The 20,350-nt window shown below is 33.9% G+C and overlaps 1 protein-coding gene across 1 annotated transcript in view; it reads right to left on the reverse strand.

Annotated features, from left to right (window-relative positions):
- The window catches only part of Pde3b (phosphodiesterase 3B), a 214,806-nt gene that overhangs the window by 51,067 nt on the left and 143,389 nt on the right, over window positions 1–20,350 (reverse strand). The window contains exons 8-11 of the mRNA XM_046438001.2: window positions 18,297–18,436; window positions 17,393–17,530; window positions 16,363–16,474; window positions 14,420–14,533 (exon numbers count right to left, since the gene is read on the reverse strand). Coding sequence (XP_046293957.1) covers window positions 14,420–14,533; window positions 16,363–16,474; window positions 17,393–17,530; window positions 18,297–18,436 — 504 coding nt within the window. The remainder of the gene's footprint in view (window positions 1–14,419; window positions 14,534–16,362; window positions 16,475–17,392; window positions 17,531–18,296; window positions 18,437–20,350) is intronic.

Consider the following 20,350-nt stretch of genomic DNA (forward strand, 5'->3'; position numbering starts at 1 on the left):
CTTTAAGCCAAAATTAATCACAAGAGACAAAAGAAAATTCATACTGGGAACAATCCAATAAAAGATATAATAATAGTAAATATTTATGCCCCAAACCTCCATGCATCTAATTACATAAAACATCACTACTCAACATAAAGATTCAGATCCCAATACAATAATTAGTGGATGATTTCAACACATCTTTTACCAATAGATAATCTTCCAGATATAAAATCATTGAAGATTCTTCAAACCTAAAAAATATTGTAAATCAAATGGATCTAAAAGACATCTATAGAATATTTCATCCAGCAACAGCTGAATTCTCCTTTTCAGTTGCTCATAGAACCTGTTCCAAAACAGAACACGTTAGGGCACAAAGTAATTCTTAGCAAATACAAAAAAAATTTATGCAATCCCTTGTATCTTATCAGATCATAATGAAATGAAATTAGAAATCAACAGCAAGAAAAAACAGGGAATTACACAAACACCTGGAGATTGAAAAACACACTTTAAAAATATATTTTTAGTTGTAGATGGACACAATACCTTTATTTACTTATTTTTATGTGGTTCTGAGGATCAAACCCAGTGCCTCACTTGTGTGAGGCAAGCGCTCTACCACTGAGCCATGACCTCAGCCCGAAAAACACACTTTTGGACAATAAATGAAACATAAACAAACTAAGTCAAGACACTAAATAATTCCTACAGTCAAACGAGAATAGAAAAAATAAACATACCAGAATCTCTGGGACAGTATGAAGACAGTTCTTAGAGGAATGTTTATAGCCAAGAGTACCTACACTAAAACAAAACAAAACAGAAAGAGCCCAACTAATCAACATAATTGATGCATGTGAAGGTCACAGAAAATAAAGAACAAACCAATTCAAAAATCAGTAAAAGGAAAGAAATAATTAAGAGCCAAAATTAATGAAACAGAATAAAAATGTAAAGGTCAATGAGACAAAGAAATGGTTCTTTGAAAACATAAAAAAGATTAATAAATGGCCAAACTAACCAAAAGAAGGAAATGTGATATACATTACTAAAATTAAGAGATAAAAGAGAATATCACCACTGACACTTTTGAAGTTCAGATATTAAGGAAAAACAAATACATTCACCAGGATAGTCATATCAAAAAGGTAGTTAATAACAAGAAATGACAAGGATGTAAAGAAATTTGAACCTTCATACATTGCTGGTGGAAACAAAAAGTTCAGTCACTTTGAAAAAGTTTGAGAGCTCCTCAAAATGTTAACCATAAACACTGTTAAACCTTATGACCCAGCAATTCCACAATGAGGTATATGCACAACAGAAATAAAAATATGTCCATACAAAAACTTGTACATGGACTGGAGTTGTGGTTCAGTGGTGGAGTACTTGCCTAGCATGTGAGAAGCACTGGGGTCAATCTTCAGCACCACATAAAAATAAATAAATTAAATAAAGGTATTTTTTTTAAAAAGTATAAAAGTAAAAAAAAAAAAAACTCATACATGAATTTTCATGACACTGTTATTCATAACAGCCCCAAAGTGGAAAGAAGCCTAATAGAAATGGGAATAAAATAGTGCTTAGTATATGAAATAATATATAAAAGCAACAGAAAACACACATAGCAATTATAAACTACGTCTCTGAGACTGGTCATATAGCTATATATTTTAATTTCACTACCCATTTCATATTCCCTTTGTCCTCAACCAGCATCTATGTTGATCAGGATTGTCTGACTGGTGGTCTGCACTATTATTGATCTTTATAATACTATATTACTATAGTTTTCTATTATCTTTTCTACTGGAGCATCAAGATCAGAGAATCATGTGGATTTCTGATACATAATTTTCCATGTATAGTAGGAACCCTTTTTCTTCTTTATTAATCAGGGTAACACAGGATCACGAGAGCTCATGCACAATTCTCTTCTTTGTCTATTGATTCAAAGGCATGAAGAACACAAATTGGTCAGATGTCTATTTAATTTTCCACTCAGAGTAACCCTGTTTTCTGGGTCGCTTGTTGGAAGCATTTCTCCATTAAGAACTAAGTTTTCTATGCCAATTTTTTGCAAGCAAAAATTATATAAGTGAATTATTTGAGGAAACAGAGAAGTCTCTCTCTATTTCCATTCCTTGGTTCAGTTTTGTACACTCTGGGTATATATTGGTTGCTGGCTCAGAGAACAAACTACTCTATTGGATAGCATGCTAGCTCCACAAAATGTTTGCATCTAACAGATGCTCCATCTGAGTCTCTAATGCCATTCCGTCTTTCTCTTAGTCCAGCTGTGGAGTAATAAGATTCATGGAAAAATCAATAAGTTCTGTGGGCATAAATTGGTATTGTGTTCATAAGGCCATTGAATGAGAACTGGAATGATGGTGAAAGAGATTGATATTTATGAAAAGAAGACATCATTCTGTCCATCTGATTATTGAAAGATTCCTCTACAATGAGTGGCCTTTGGTAATTATCACCTTTCTCCAGAGAAACAGAACCAACAGGGTGTGTGTGTGTGTGTGTGTGTGTGTGTGTTTGGGTGCATGCGCGTGTGCGCATTTAGAGATTGATCTTAAGGTAACTGGTTGAGACAACTAAGATGACTGGCAAGTGTCCAAAATCTGCAGGGTAAGCTGGCAGGGTGAAAACCTAAGGAAGAGCTGGTTTTGTTGTTCAAGTCTGAAGTCTATCTTCATGCAGAATGGCTTTTTGCTCAGGGGAGGTCAGTCTACGTTCTATTAACACCTTTAACTAACTGACTGGATTGAGGACCACCCACATTATCTGCTTTATCTCAAAGTCTGCCAACTTAAAAGTTAATTTCATCCAAAAAATACCCTCAAGCAAATATCCATATTATATCTGTATTAATGTTTGACCAGACTGCTAGGCACCACTGCCCAGCAAGTTGAAACATAAACTTTATCACCAAATGGGAAAAAAATATTCACCAGGGGCTGGAGTTGTAGTTCAATGGTAGAGCACTTGCCTCCCACATGTGAGGCACGGGGTTCAATTCTCAGTACCACATAAAAATGAACAAAATAAACTGTGTTCAACTATAACTAAAAAATATTTAAAAGAAAAAGAAAAAAGAAATATCCACAATTCTGTACCTGCTTGTGGGGAGCCACACTGAATGACCACACCTTCCAGTCCTGATGCCTCAGGCTCTGATCAACCACTGTATTTCTTGTGGCCTGGTCAGAGACCCACTCGGATAGTAAGGAGGTCTTCTTTGTGGGTGTTGAGTTATACTCATCTATTCCCTGACCCTTCTGCCCTTTTATGGATAGAACCTGAAGCTTGTGTAAAGTTAAATCGTGTCTTTGTTTTATTTTGTGTCCCTGAAAATTCACACGCGCGATCTTAGTTCAGCTGCCAATGCCGGTTGGGGGCAGCAACTGCTCTAAGAGGTCTAGACACAAACCTCTTGTTAGGAGTTCCCATTACCAATTTTCTAATCTTTTCAAGTCCCTTAACACCCAAGGAAGCTCACTGGCCATGAATCAGCATAGACCCTTTCATGTGACCGTTTTCCTTTCCAGGCTAAGTGAACAAGAAGATTCTCTGCTTGATGTTCTGCTCACTGGTAAGAATTTGTGGGTAAGCCCATAAAGCTATAGCTATGCAGTTTCAGAAGCTATAGCTATAGCTATGCACTTAGAGATATAAAGGGAAGAACCATATGTAAACCAGGTCTTTTGGACTTTCTTCAGTCAACTGGCCATAGGGAAATCCCCATGAAGCCATAATTATGGATTAAGGAAGGAATGTCAATGTATTAGGAACAGGTATTTATGGGAGTTTGAGTTCACGCTCTGTGATTTTGGGAGCAGCTCAGTGTTGTATACAACACTCCCCTTTCATGACTGAGAGCTACTTCACATGCCAACTTCATATATTAGAGGGTCAGAGGGCACCAGTTATGGGTGGCCCTCTGGTAATCTAGTGTCGATGGCCAAGTATTCAAAATCTACCACAGTATAATAATCATCTAGCAACTTTTACAGATAAGAGAATAATTTCTAAGGAAGATGATTTGGCTTTGTCTCAAAACCTATGAATTTACACTGATTCTCTTATAATGGTCTCCCAGAGGCTCCACAGAGGATGCCTATCTGCAAAAGGCAATTTGAACAACACTGGATCTGTTGGAAATCATAAGGAAAAAATGACAAGAGAAATTTGTACAATTACTTGAAACTGCTTCATATTCTTCTCATACTCTGGATAGCACATAAAATCCATAGCCTTATAATTAATGGATTGGAGAAATAGCATTAAGATATTAGTATTCAGGGCCCTCTAGGTAGGGGATTTAAAATATATTAATTGTTACTCAATTTGGAGGAGATATTTCAACATAATTTAGATCACTGGACCCCTAGTAAACTTCACCAAGAAAGATATCTGAATTTTTGTGCACTCTCATCTATCATCCTTTGATGCTCTTATTATAAAGGCATTTAGAATATTCATTACTTCTTGCTCAACAGAGTTACTCATCATTATCTTATTAATGTAGTGAATCACCTTGATAACATACCATACAAGACTAGATAGAATAGAGAATGAAAAATTTGACATAGTCCAGAACTAACACTATGAAAGTATACTATGACACCTGCTTCAAGCAAATGTTTTCTTGTGGATTTTGTTAAAAGGTGTGGAGAAAGAAAAATATTTTCCAGAACAATAGCTGTGTGCCATATCACAAGTTAGGTTGATTTACTAAAAAATAGAAATCACATCTGGAACAGTTCTGGCAAATGGACTCACGACCTGATTAAGCTTAGAACAATGTATCATCACTTTTCAGAATCTATTTTTCTTGCATAAAATCCATATAACCAAGCTGAAAAGCAATGTAATGGAAATAGCCATTCCTGCATGTATTATTTGATAGTGGCATTAATTTCCAGAATTCACTGAGGAATATTTTATTGCTGGTTCACTGTTTTGCTAGAATTAGACAGTTCCAGGAGATTTCATTTGACCCTTTCTACAATGATTGCCTTATCTCTAAAGATCAAGGAATCAGAAAAGGGATTCTACCAGTTGCTGAATATGTTTATTTAAAATATACATTCAGAAAACGGGTGTGGTTCATGGAACTACCACTGTTAGATGTACCCAGGTCAAAAGTCCTTTTATTACCTAAATTTCATAAGCCCTTAACCCTGACTGGTGGATCACATGGCATTTTCCTCCTGAGGAGTGTTATAATGTATTTCTCAATATCTTGATAAATGGGGTTACTTTGGATGTACACAGTTAGGGATGTACCAAGGCTGAATATGATCAACCCATTTCAATACCTTATCACATTCTCTGCATTCCTTTCTCTATAGTCCACTAGGAAGTTCTACAACTCAAATTCCTTGATACCCATATTTAAGACAACTAATCACACAAACTTGTAGGGTCACTGCTAGTTGCTCAAGCTAATACACAGAATCAGAATTTCCCATAAATATACTCACAAAAAAATAAATACCCACCAAAAAAATTTCAACAAGATCCACCATTACCTTCCTTTTTCCCTGCTCTAACATCCTTAAATTCATCCACAAATATTCCTCAGGTTTCTGCTAATATAAAATAGTAAGTTATTCTAGCGTTAAGACTTGGTACTTAATCTTCTAAAATATTCCAGAATTTGGGTTTAATTGTATGTCTAAAAGAACTGAAAGGCAGTAGGGTTTGGATTTAGAGATGAATTAGCATTTCCCTATGAGTGAAAAATCTCAGGTGAAGTCACAACAAGGATCTTCAGGCAATCAACAGAAAGAGAGACCAGCAGGAAGGACTAGCAGGATTTGGGGTTTTGAGGCAAATCAGATTTCTTAAAATCTATCTAAATAATTCTATTTCAAATCCCAGAGTTCTGTCTTTCCTAATCAATAATCTAATTCCATGCAAAGAGGCCCAGTGAGACCATAAACTCATTTTGCATTATATTTCAGGGAACTTCAAGATCAGAAATTAAGTTTTGGGGTTGGGGTTGTGGCTCAGTGGTAGAACACTTGCCTAGTTCATGTGAGGCACTGGGTTCAATCCTCAGCACCACATAAAAATGAATAAATAAAATAAAGGTATTGTGTCCATCTTCAACCAAAAAAAAATTTAAAAAAAAAAGAAATTAAGTTTTTGTTTTCAGAAGTTATGATTCTACTACTATAAAAAATATTCTTTTGGGCTAGGCAGAGAAGCTATTTGGTATTCTAACCTTTCATGAAAGCCTTAAATTTATCATTTCTTTTCTATGAATTCCTCAAAGACATCAGAAAAAGCCAGCACATCCCATAGTCCCGTTGTCTTTGTTTCCACCATAATTTTCCAACACAATAGCTGTTTGGTCTCCGAAAGCCTTGTCTTCAACAGATGTTTGGCTCTATAGCCCTGTGCATGAGAATTCATACCACTACTAGCAAGAACTCAGAAGAAAGTGAGGAGCATGGGAGATAAAACATGTATAGCATGTTTTCAGATTTAGAGAATACCTCAACCATCTAGCATACTACTATCAGAAATATGGCCATTCAGCTTGAGGATATAGTTCAGCCTGGTAGAGGGCTTCCATATTGAACACAAGGCCCTAGATGTGATCCCTAGCACTTTATGAATTGTTTAAAAGAAAAGAAATAGGGCCATTAGGGGATAGTGCTAGTGATTCTCAAAAGGAAATATGCTACTGGAAACTAGAGGAAAAAGAATCCTTGTTATGTATGTATAGTTGCAGAAAGTTTAACTGAATTATGTGTCATAGTTATATGAACAAAAACTTGCAAGTGATAAACTTAGACATTTTGCTGAGGAAAGTTCTAGACAAAATATTGAGGGCTTGGCCTGGTTACTTTACTATTTATAGCAAAATGTGAGAGGAAAGAGAAAGATTGAGGGAGAACTCCTAAGCAAAGGGAAACCAGCCTGTCCAAATTGCAAGATATTAAAATTAGGAGATTCAGTGTCAGGAAAGTATGCTTTGAATAGAAAACCAGGGTTGCAGCTGGTTCACTTCTTGATAGTTCCTTGTAAGGTTCAAAAGGTCAAGCAAGAGAGAAATTTGAAGATGTTATGCAGCTATCCTAGGAAGAAAGAGCCACAAGGCAAGGAATGCATGTGGCGCACCAAAACTGAAGAAATCAAGGAAATGGATCTTCCCCTAGAAAAACCTGGATTTTAGCTCAATCAGGACAATTTCAGACTTATCTGGAACTATAAGAAATCTATGGTGTTTTAAGTCACTAAATGTGTGCTAACTTGACATAGCAGCAACAGAAAACTAATAAAGATCTTGGTAACTAAAAGTGAGGTGTCATGTAACAAATGTGGAAGTAGATCCCATCACTGGCAGGCACCTACTGGAGCTCAGGCTCAGCCCAGCATCACCTCTGCCCACTGGCAGACACCCAATGGAGTCAGGCTTGGCCCAGACCCTCCTTGCTGACCTGCGTGGGAGTTCTAGCCCAGGGCAGGCCCAAGTCTATCCTGTCACCAGCACACACCCATGGGAGCTCAGGCTCGGCCCAAGACCATCTCTGCTCAGGACCATCTCTGCCCACTGGCAGAGTCCCACCAGAGCTCAGGCTGGGACTAGAGCCGCCTTGCTGACCTGCACCGGAGCCCGGGCCCAGGGTAAACTTGGGTCCAATCTGTACCACCACCACCTGCGAGCCCAGGTCTAACCCATTTCCATCTTGAGACACTGCAGCCATCCATATAGCTTTCCCCATGCAGTAGCCCCTACCCTAGGACAACAGACAGGGCTTAGAAGCAGCTTCATTTTGGAGCAGGCATCCCAAAGCCAGTGTAAGGCCCAACCTTTCAGCCCCATCTCTGAAAGACATTGCATCCATCTTTGGGCACCTCCACTGCTATCTCAAGTTACCTCCTACTATTGGTGCCACTACCTATAGTTGTAGTAGTATCCATCGTAGGACACTGGCAGGGTCTGGAAGCCTAACACCAAGGAGATACAGTTAATCTGCACAGATATTATGAGATTATAGGGTAGAAACTGTAATACCTCAGATCCACATTGCAAGTAAGGTAATCATATAGACAACATGAAAAAACATGGAAGGAAAGTGCCCCAAACAAACCAGGATACTACAATAACAGAACCCATGAAGGTGATGAAATGTCAGAGAAGTAGTTCACAAAGTTCATAATTAAAATGATCTGTGAATTAAAGAATGGCCTAAATGAGCAAATACAGGCAAAAACTGATCACTCCAACAAAGTGATAAGAGAGCAAATACAGGTAACCATCGATGACACCAATAAACAGATAAGGGAACAAATAAAGAAATCCATTGATCACATCAACAAAGAGATAAAGGAGCAAACACAGGTAGCAAAAGATTACTTCAAGGAAGAGAGATTCTGAAAAAAAAACCAGAAATCCTTGAAATGAAGGAAACAATAAATCAAATAAAAAACTCAATAGAAAGCATCAGTAACAGACTAGATCACTTGGAAGATAGAACGACAGATAATGAAGACAAAGTATACAATCTGGAAAATAAAGTTGATCACAGTGAAGATGGTAAGGAACCATGAGCAAAACATCCAAGAATTATGGGATAGTATCAAAAGACCAAATCTAAGAGTTATTGGGATACAGGAAGACACTGAGTTTCAAAATAGAGGAATGCATAATCTCTTCAATAAGATAATGTCAGAAAATTTCCTAAACATGAAGAATAAATAGGAAAATCAAATACAAGAGGCTTACAGGACACCAAATGTACAAAATTAAAACAGATCTACACCAAGGCACATTATAATGAAAATGCCTAGCATACAGAATAAGGATAGAATCTTAAATGCTGCAAGAGAGAGGAGTCAGATCACATATAGGGGGAAACCAATTCGTATCTCAGCAGATTTTTCAACCCAGACCCTCAAAGCCAAGAGATTCTGGAACAGCATATACCAACCTCTGAAAGAAAATGGATGCCAACCAAGAATCTTATACCCTTAAAGCAAAATTAAGCTTTAGATTTGATGATGAAATAAAAGTCTTCCATAATAAAAAAAAGTTGAAAGAATTTACAACTAGAAAGCCTGCATTACAGAACATCCTCAGGAAACTGTTCCATGAAGAGGAATTGAAAACAACAATGAAAATCAGCAAAGGGAGGCATTACCCTAAAGAGAAAACTAATCAAAGGAGAAACCAAGTCAAGTAAAATACCAAAAATAAACAAAAATGACTGGGAATACAAATCATGTCTCAATAATAACCCTGAATGTTAATGGCCTAAACTCCCCAATCAAAAGATATAGAGTGGCAGATTGGATTTAAAAAAAAAAAAGACTCAACAATATGCTGCCTCCAAGAGACTCATCTCATAGGAAGAAATCCACAGACTGAAGGTGAAAGGTTGGGAAAAGTCATACCACTCACATGGACTGTGGAAGCAAGCAGGGTTTTCCATCCTCATATCAAACAAAGTAGACTTTAAGCCAAAGTTAATCAAAAGGGATAAAGACAGATATTTCATACTGCTAAAGGGAACCATACACCAACAAGACATAACAATAATAAATTTATATGCCCCAAACAATGGAGTGTCTACATTCATCAAACAAATTCTTCTCAAGTTCAAGAGACAAATAAACCACAACACAATTATTCTGGGTGACTAAAACACAACTCTTTCACCACTGCATAAACCTTCCAAATAAAAGCTGAACAAAATAATATAAAACTCAATAATACAATCAATGATTTAGACTTAACTGACATATATAGAATATTCCATTCTTCAACAAGCGAATACACTTTCTTTTCAGCAGCACATGGATCCTTCTCTAAAATAGACTGTATATTATGCCACAAAGCAACTCTTAGCAAATATAAAAAGGTAGAGATACTACCCTGCATTTTATCAGATCATAATGAAATGAAATTAGAAATCAATGATAATATAAAAAATAAAAGCTAATCCAACACATGGAGACTAAATAATATGCTACTGAGTGAACAATGGGTTGCAAGACATCAAGGAGGAGATTAAAAAATTCTTAGAGGTAAATGAGAACACAGAGACAACGTATCAAAATCTCTGGGACACTATGGAGGCAGTACTAAGAGGAAAGTTCATTACATGGAGTTCATTCCTTAAAAGAAAAAAAAAAAGTCAACAAATAAATGACTTAAACATTACATCTCAGAGCCCTAGAAAAAGAAGAACAAATCAACACCTAAAGCAGGAGAAGACAGGAAATAATTAAAATCAGAGCTGAAATCAATGAAATTGAAACAAAAGAAACAATTGAAAAAATTGACAGAGCAAAAATTGGTTCTTTGAAAAAATAAATAAAATTGACAGACCTTTAGCCATGCTAACAAAGAGAAGGAGAGAGAAAACTCAAATCACTAACATACATGATGAAAAAGGAAATATCACAACAGACAATACAGAAATACAGAAGATAATTAGAAATTATTCTTAAAACTAGTACTCCAATAAAATAGAAAATATTGAAGACACTGACAAAATTCTAGAGTCATATGATTAGCCCAAGTTGAATCAGGATGGTATACAAAATTTAAACAGATCAATTTCAAGTGATAAATAGAAGATGCCATCAGAAGCCTACCAACCAAGAAAAGCCCAGGACCAGATGAATACACAGCTGAGTTCTACAAGACCTTTAAAGAACAACTAATACCAATACTCTTCAATTTATTTCAGGAAATAGAAAAAGAGGGATCCTTTCCAAACTCGTTCTATGATGTCAATATTACCCTGATTCCAAAACCAGGCAAAGACACATCAAAAAAGAAAAATTTAGACCAACATCTCTAATGAATATAGATGCGAAAATTCTCAATAAAATTCTGGCAAATCTAATTACAAAAACATATCAAAAAGATAGTGCACCACAATCAAGTGGGATTCATCCCAGGGATGCAAAGTTGGTTCAACACAAAGAAAGAAAACTTCAGGCCAATAATCTATCAAACATAGAAGCAAAATTTCTCAATAAAATTCTGGAAAATTAAAAACAAAAATATATCAAAATGATAGTACACCACTATGAAGTGGGGTTTATCCCAGGGATGCAAGGCTGGTTCAACATATGGAAATCAATAAATGTAATTCATCACATCAATAGACTTAAAGATAAGAACCATATGATCATCTCAATAGATGTAGAAAAAGCAATCGACAAAATACAGCTCCCCTTCATATTCAAAACACTAGAAAAATTAGGGATAACAGGAACATATCTCGATATCGTAAAAGCTATCGATGCCAAGCCCCTGGCCAACATCATTCTAAATGGAGGAAAATTGAAAGCACTCCCTCTAAAAACTAAAACCCTCCAAAAACTAGAACAAGACAGGGATGCCCTCCTTCACCACTTCTATTTAACATAGTTCTTGAAACACTGGCCAGAGCAATTAGACAGATGAAAGAAATTAAAGGGGTACAGATAGGAAAAGAAGAACTCAAATTGGCACTATTTGCTGATGAAAGGATTTTATTCCTAGAAGACCCAAAAAGCTCCACCAGAAAACTTCTAGAACTAGTAAATGAATTCAGCAAAGTAGCAGGATAAAAAGCAACACGCATAAAATCAAAGGTATTTCTGTATATCAGTGACAAATCCTCTGAAAGGGAAATGAGGAAAATGACATTCCTTATAGAAATAGAAAAAGCAGTCATGAAATTCATCTGGAAAAATAAGAGACCCAGAATAGTTAAAGCAATCTTTAGCAGGCAGAGTGAAACAGGTGGCATCACTATACCAGACCTTAAACTATACTACAAAAACAGCATGGTATTGGCACCAAAATAGACCTTGTAGAGCAATGGTACAAAATAGAGGACTCAAAGTCTAACCCACATAATTACAGTTATCTTATACTAGACAAAGGTGTCAAAACGTATATTGGAGAAAAGATAGCTTCTTCAACAAACGGTGCTGGGGAAACTGGAAATCTAAATGCAACAAAATGAAATTAACTCTCACTATGCACGAAACTCAAAGTGGATCAAGAACCTAGGAATTAAACCAGAGACACTGTGTCTATTAGAAGAAAATGTAGGCCCAAATCTCCATCATGTCAGATTAAGCCCCAACTTCCTTAATAAGACTCCTATAGCATAAAAAATTAATATCAAGAATAAATAAATGGGATGGATTCAAACTAAAAAGCTTCTTCTCGGCAAAAGAAACAATCAGTGAAGTGAATAGAGAGCCTACATTTTGGGAACAAATTTTTACCACACACATGTTAGAGCAATAATCTCTAGGATATATAAAGAACTAAAAATCAGCAACAACAACAACAAACAAATTACCCAGTCAATAAATGGACCAAGGAACTGAACAGTTCTCAGAAGAAGATATACAGTCAATCAACAAATATATGAAAAAATGTTCAACATCTGTAGCAATCAGAGAAATGCAAATCAAAACTAAGATTTCATCTCACTCCAGTCCGAATGGCAGCTATTAAGAATACAGACAACAATAAGTGTAGGCAAGGATGTAGGGGGAAAAGCACACTCATACATTGCTGGTGGGACTGCAAATTGGTGCAGCCAATATGGAAAGCAGCATGGAGATTTCTTGAAAAACTGGGAATGGAACCACCATTTGACCCAGCTATCCCTCTCCTTGGTCTATACCCCAAAGACTTAAAAACAGCATACTATAGGGACAGAGCCACATCAATGTTTATAGTAGCACAATAGCTAAACTGTGGAATCAACCTAGATGTCCTTCAGTAGATGAATGGAGATTATTATACACACACACACACACACACACACACACTCCGGAATATTATTCAGCACTAAAAGAGAATAAAATCATGGCATTTGCAGGTAAATGAATGGAGTTGGAGAATATAATGCTAAATGTAGTCAGCCAATCCCCAAAAAACAAATGCTGAATGTTTTCTCTGATTTAGGATGCTGATTCTCTGATTTAAGGATGAGTGGGGTCGGGGTAGGCATGGGAGGATTAGATGAACATTAGATTGGGCAAAGGGGAAAAGGAGAGGGAGGGGAAGGAGGTGACATGGGGGTAGGAAAGATGGTGGAATGAGATGGACATAATTACCCTAAGTACATGTATGAAGACACGATGGTGTGACTACTTTGTATACAACAGATATATGAAAAATTAGCTCTATATGTGTAATATGAATTGTAATGCATTCTGCTGTTGTATATAACAAATTAAAATTTAAAAATGAAAAAATAAAAATAATGTATAAGTAGATTTGTAATTAGGCAATGGGCAGTGACTGGAAAAATTTTCAAGTTTTGATAGAAATCGATAAAAAAAAAAAAATCAATCAACATATTCTGAAGTACACTGAACACCAAGCATGATTAATACAAAGAAAATCACCTATGTATACCATAGTAAAAATACTAAAATTCAATAGCTAAGAGAAAATGAACATGCTACATTTACATATTACATTTCTCAGCAAGAATTAAGGCTATTATTAATTATTATTAATAATTATTAATAAATAATTATTAACAGAAACTACTAAAATCAAAAGATGATGGAATAGCAACCTAAACATGTTGAAATATGAAAATATTCTTCTATAATGAAATTAGTGCATCAACAAACTAAAAAGTTAAAAAAAAATTATCTCCAATGGAAACACAGGATTGATAGGAGGAATGAAGGGCATCAAAGAGATTACAGATGGCAGACAAAAATGAACCAGTGACATGAAAGAAATCCATTAGACTCAACTACCCAAATTTAATGACTTGAGTTTATGACGTTATACCGTTAGTATTGTGGTATTATTTCTCAAATATTGTCATCTGAACAAATTCAGTCCTAATAATACATAATAATTCTGTCCTAATAATAATAATTTTGCCATTAGCAAGCCAAAAATAAGAGAATCGTGATGTTACATATTATTTATTTAAATAATTATATTTATGATGAAGGATAGCATTCACTTTTTAGAAGCAAATCTGAATGTTTACAAAGGTTTTTAAATTCAGCACTTAAGTGTTTACATGAGATTCAAACATATTCCTTTTGATTCAGTGATATTATATATTGTAAGCATACACATATATCTGAAACAAAAACAAAACCAGGAATTAAAAAATAAAAACAAAGGAATAATTACCCTAATATTCAAGATACTTGTTAATTGAATGGGAAAAGCAATAGGATGGAACAAAGAATAAATTGTTATATCAGGAAGTAATGAAACTTTGTCAGGCTTTGCAGATGAGTAGCAGGTTTAAGTATTATACTCCAGAAGTCACACAATCTTTCATATGTACCAAAGGTTACTTAATGAAAAATTTAAAAGACCAGAGGTTATGAATTGAGACAGTTTGATTTATTATTACTAATTAAATAATTCTTTTAAAAAAAAAGTTGCAGGAGAAAGTACCTTTTTCATTTCTTGTTTCATGATCATTATGGATCTGCTGTAAGCCAGGAATTGGCCGAGTTGTCAGATACCAAACTGCATGTAGGACATCCGTGGCATGTATACGATTGTGATCTAAAGCCACAAAAATATTTTATAAAAATGATCATTCTGTTAGGCCTCATAAGTCACTTAAAAGGATTAGAATTTTATAGTCATTTACATTCTTATAATTTCCCATAATTGTATTTTATCTATTTTTAAAGTTATTTTGATGTCTTAAAAAGTTCCCTTTTTAAAAATTTCACATATACTATGAAAACAGGGTAAAGGGATCAAAGGAAAGGCAGGGTAAACAATAACTGAAAGATACTAGAAAATTTTCTTAAAGTTTCTGTTGTGTGGCTTTTAAAAATACCATGTTGCTTCTACATCATGGAGACACAATATTCAAAATGATTTCTGTACACAGAACAGTTACAAATTCTGGATACTTAAGCTCTTAAAAAAAAAAAAGTAAGAATTACCTCTTTCTCAGGTTTGTTATAAGGATAAAATTATGAATAGCATGGGAAAGCATCCAGAACAGTGTCTGACACCTACTATATAATAATAAAACTCCTCAACTCCTCTATGTGAAAAGGAAATGTGACATAGGGCATAGGGTTTAGAATTCGGATGGACTTTAGAACTGAAATCCAGCACCTCTCTATAGTTTTAAGATCCTTCTGACTTTTTACTTCTCATCTATAATACAACATTCCCAATAAAGATTAAATAAGATAATCTACATGAATCTAATGATTCCATAGTCACAGCAGATATCCAATGAATATTTTATGAATATCTACAATATAAATTAGCAGATGATAGAATAGTAAGTGTCCAGGCTATAGGCAGGACATGGTATTAATTCCCTAGGAGCCTTATTAATAATATAATTTCCATCTTTTAATGACATTTCCAATGTGCCTTGAATTCTACTATGTCCTTTTTGTTGCTTATTTTATTTTATCACTCTCTATGGGGTAGGCACAGCTATTATTCCAATTATAAATTTGTAAACTGAGGTTTAGAAAAATTAGGTTGAGAGAGTTTTCTCAATCAGTGTATCCTAATCAGAGCTGAGAGTGAAGACTTTTTAGCATGTCCTTCTTCCCATTCAGCTTTCCTTAAGTACCTTCGAGCATTCCTATATTCATTGTAAACTTTGACTTTATTTTTAATGCATACTTTACATAGTATATATAATACACCTTAAATTATTAAATATCACTGAGTTATGACAATTTAATAAAAATTCACTCTGTAGATAACTAATTTCCTAATTAATGAATCCTTATGGAGAGAAACTGTAAAATGTTTCAACACCTTTTCTTAATATGAAATTCAAATTATATTTAAACATAAAAATCAAATAAAAATTAAAAATTATTCCATAGATCAAAACACAGTTAAAAATATAAATTCTATGGATAAACTTTGAACACTGTAAAATGAAGGAATTTTCTAAAATTCTTAATATTAACAAACATTTAAAAAAATAAGGTACTCATACAAATAATTATCAACACAGAAAGACACATATCACAAGTGAAAAGCAGATTTTAAATAGACATCAATATTATGATTCAGTTTATAAAAGCTAAATTTATATAATAAAATAACTTAGAAAATATATACTAATTTTTTAAAACTTTATTTATTTAATTATTTATTTTTATGTGGCATTCAGGATTGAACCCAGGGCATCGCACGCGTGAGGCGAACGCTCTACAGCTGAGCCATAACCCCAGCTCCTATACCAAAATCTTAATAGTTGTCAGTTAAATCTAGGTAGGATTAGATTTTCTTTTTAAATATCCATTTAAAATTTTTCCAAAAATATATTTACAGGTTCATCTGAATATAAAGATAATAAAGTTTCAAAACAGTATTATTTAAACTTACATGAAAATACTTACAAGGAATGTCTCGATAGCCATTTTCTAATGCACGAAAATAGTTCATGAATTGTTGAGTAGGAATTTTAAATATTTCCAATAAGCCAGTGTCTTGAAATAAGGAATACATAACCTAAATGTCAATTAAAATAAAGTTCACTTTAAATACCAGAATTTCTATTTGTAGATCAGTATGTTTTTGTAATTTGCATTTAGGAAAATAAATAATGTGACTGTCTTTAATTTATTAAAAACTTCCAAAAAAATAAGAAAGGAAGACATCACCCTGCAGCTCATGAAAACCAAAGAAAGTTTACTATACATATCATAACCCAATTTTTAAATTTTCCATTCTTCTCTTTGTTCTTTATCTTCCTAATTTAATGAAAAATATTGTGAATTCTTGCTAGTCCCAAGTTAAGAAAAAAGTAAAAAAAATTCATATTAATTGCATTTTTGTCCCTAAAGAATTCAGTGAAATGAACTTACATGTCCTCAACATAATTTGTCCTCATGTTTTTGTATTTCATAAGAAAGATATTAAAGGAATTCATAAGAATTATACTGTGGGAAGGTAAATCTGATGCTGTCATGTGAACCCATGAGGTAGAAACTTAAGTCTGGGTAGTAAAATGCAAGTATTTTGCCAAGGTTCTAACATGAAATGAAACATCTGGCCTTGGGTAAAATACAGGGAAGGCAGGTCGAAAAACAAAAATGAAGCTTATGTTCATTAGTTAGAACTACATTGTCACTTTTCATGTTCTTTTCAACCTCAAGAGTCAAGAAAAAGTAAATCTTTATTACTTCTTCAGCCTAAATTAAATCTCATCAATGTAGTAAAATAAGCTATTATTCATGTATATGTAGATGGAATATATAATATATATAACATATAACTATAAAATATATACTTGGGTTTTATGAAAAAATAATTTAATGAACAAAGTCACTGTTGAATTAGTACCTCAACCAATACTAAGATTATTTAGATTTTTCTTTTATAAACATTTGAGAAAAAACTAAAAATGTTGAGATTTGAAAAACAAACCTGACTGAGAATTCTTCCTGATTTCTCCCCCATCTTTTCCACAAGCTCAAAAATTTGAAAATTCCAGTTGCTCATCTTTTCTATTAATGAATCGTAGTCTTCTACTAAAATCAGGTCCACTGATGTTTCCTCTTTGATCTGTGCATATATGGATAAAAAATCAATAAAAACTTTACCTCTTATAAATATTGCTAAATCCACATTTAATAAGAACACCTATAACTGAACATATAAAAACAGTAATATCTGTTATAATGGTTATCTCAAATGTATTTTTATCTGAAATTTTATGTTCTTATGGAATGCAACCATAAACATTTCTTTGGACATCAGAAGACTGATTCATTTATACATTACATTTATAAATAAAAATGTCATACTTCTGAATCACTAAACAAATATAAAGTTCACTATTTTCATTTTAGAAGTTGCAAATATCAAAGGGGAAGAAAAAAACTCATCTCATTGTACTGGCATTTATTACTAGAATAAGTTTCCCAAATAAATGAATGGGATTATTTTATTAAAACTTAAATTTTGAACTTTATGAACAAAAAAATTACATTATTATAAAATACTTTATTTTCATCATTTTTAATGACTATGCATATTGTGTACTCTAAAATATACAGTGAAGAAATATCAGAATAAAAATAATGTATCTACATTAAAAACTAAGTAAAATATGTTCATTTAAATATAAACGCAGTTTGCTGCTCCATGATGGTTTAGAACTAAGTGTTATTTATAATCCAAACATTATTTCAGTTATAGTTACTTCTCAGTAAGAAATTTTAAAACACTATTACATTAAAAATCTTGTTCTTGGTAAAAATAATGAAGCCAGTACTAACTACTATTATATTTCACCTTAACATAATCATATTGAAAGTTTATCTTTTACATTTGGTTGCTGTGCCTCTTCTGTTTGGAGGTTATCACCGTCCAAAAATGATTTTCTGCAATCTCTCTTCTCTGATTCCTCTTCTTGTTGAGTTTCCATAAGGCTGAATGTTTCTTTTGATAAAATGATATCTTCTTCGCCTTTCCAAAAAAAAAAAACATAGAGTAATAAATAGAAATAAAATTTTCCCTAGCTGGGCATGGTGGTGCACGCCTATAATCCCAGCAACTTGGGAGGCTGAGGCAGGAGGATCATGAGTTCAAACCCACCTTAGCAACTTAGTGAGGCCTTAAGCCTTAGTAAGGCCTTATTAGGCCCTGTCTCTAATAAAATATAGAAAAGGGCTGGGGATGTTGCTTGGTGTTTAAGCACCACTGGGTTCAATCTCTGGTACCAAAAAAAAAAAAAAATTCCCTAAATGTACAGCTATATAAGAGAAACAGTTATTGGTTAAAAGTATTCAAATAAAGTAAACTATAATGTAAGTTAGTCTAAATTATTTAATCACATTTTTAAGTTATCTTGCTGGAGGCTTCCAAAGTGTTTCTACTAATGACCAGGTTAGGGAGCTACTAACTGACCTGCAACACCAACCTGTGCCATTGGGGTTGAACTTGATCAATATTTGATCTTCCTAGGTTGGCAGTATAGTGAGCAACTCTATCATTTTGTGAACCAAGCCCAGAGGAACCCAACCTACACATGCAGATCACAGTATAAAGTGCAAACCCGGATGCAAAGAGCAAAGATCTGACCAGACATGTGCAAAACTGCTGAGATCATGTGCAGCAGCTGACTGGACACCTGCATGAGACTGCCCTTTTTGTCTATATTAAAGTTTTGCTCCTAGTGTCCTCAGCAAGCACTCTAACTCATGCACTGTCCCCTTCTGCTTGAGCATAAGCCCCAATAAAGCCTCATTGAGATATTATCGCTTGCCTCTTCAATTCTAACACTAAGAGCTGGGAGCAGGTAACACCATAGTGAACTGGTAACATTAAAAAGAGCTGTACTTTGCCTTTTCATGAGTTTATACCAAACTGAACCCCACAATGATTGGTAACATTGGATACACCTTATATATCTACTCAAGGATGAAGGCAGAGAAAGGTAGATATTCTTTATAAAAGTGAGAAACAGTCTCTATAGGAACTTTTTTTTACCAGTTTCATGTAAAGCATTCTCAACATCTCTGAGTTCTAGATATAAAAACTCTAAAGTTCATACCTACAATATCATGAATTATGAGTTATTCCTTTGCCTATGTAATTAATAACATTCTTCTTCTAAGTCATATGGTAAAGGGAAGCCACAGTGATATTCATTCACATGTTAAAATATGATCCTATTCATTCTATTTATAATACCCTAAACAGGAAACTTTCCCCAAAGCCACCAATATGTAAATAAATTGTGGAATATTCATACAATTTGAACACTACAACATAGGAATGAACTACAACTCTATCAATATTGTTGGTTCTTAAAAATAAAATGTTAAGTGAAGGAAAATAGGAAATAGGTATATATTTTGTGATTATTTTTATGAAGAGTTCAAAAACACATTAAAATTGACACATGTGAATATCAAAAGTCAGGAAAATCATTACCTTAGGAGACATGGCTGGAAGGAGGCATACAGAGAATTTTAAGGCAATGGTAATATTTAGTTTCTTGATCAGAGTACTAACTGCAGAGTATATAAAAAAATTCATCAAGCTATAAACTCATAATTAGTGTATTTTTCAATATGTAGGGCTTAAGATTTTTATTCGTCTTTATTCTTTTAAGTCAAAAAAAGTTCACAAGACCATTCATTGAAGTTGAATTTCAGAAGAACTAGACTCAAATACTGATTTTTGTGCTTAATAATGTTTTTTCTCTGTATAATGTAATAACGCCTATCTTATTAGATGTCTCACATAAAAGGTGATCAATAAATGTTAATCAAATCTGAACCTAACTTACTAAATATATAAAAAAAATCAGTAACTGATGACCAGAAAGTGTTATTGTTTGGAAAATATGATTTTTTTCCAAGTGAAAAACATTTA

The sequence above is a fragment of the Marmota monax genome, unplaced genomic scaffold (assembly GCF_021218885.2).
Source record: "Marmota monax isolate L192 unplaced genomic scaffold, Marmota_monax_Labrador192_F-V1.1 WCK01_AAM20220418_F8-fsc00061, whole genome shotgun sequence".
NCBI lineage: Eukaryota > Metazoa > Chordata > Mammalia > Rodentia > Sciuridae > Marmota > Marmota monax.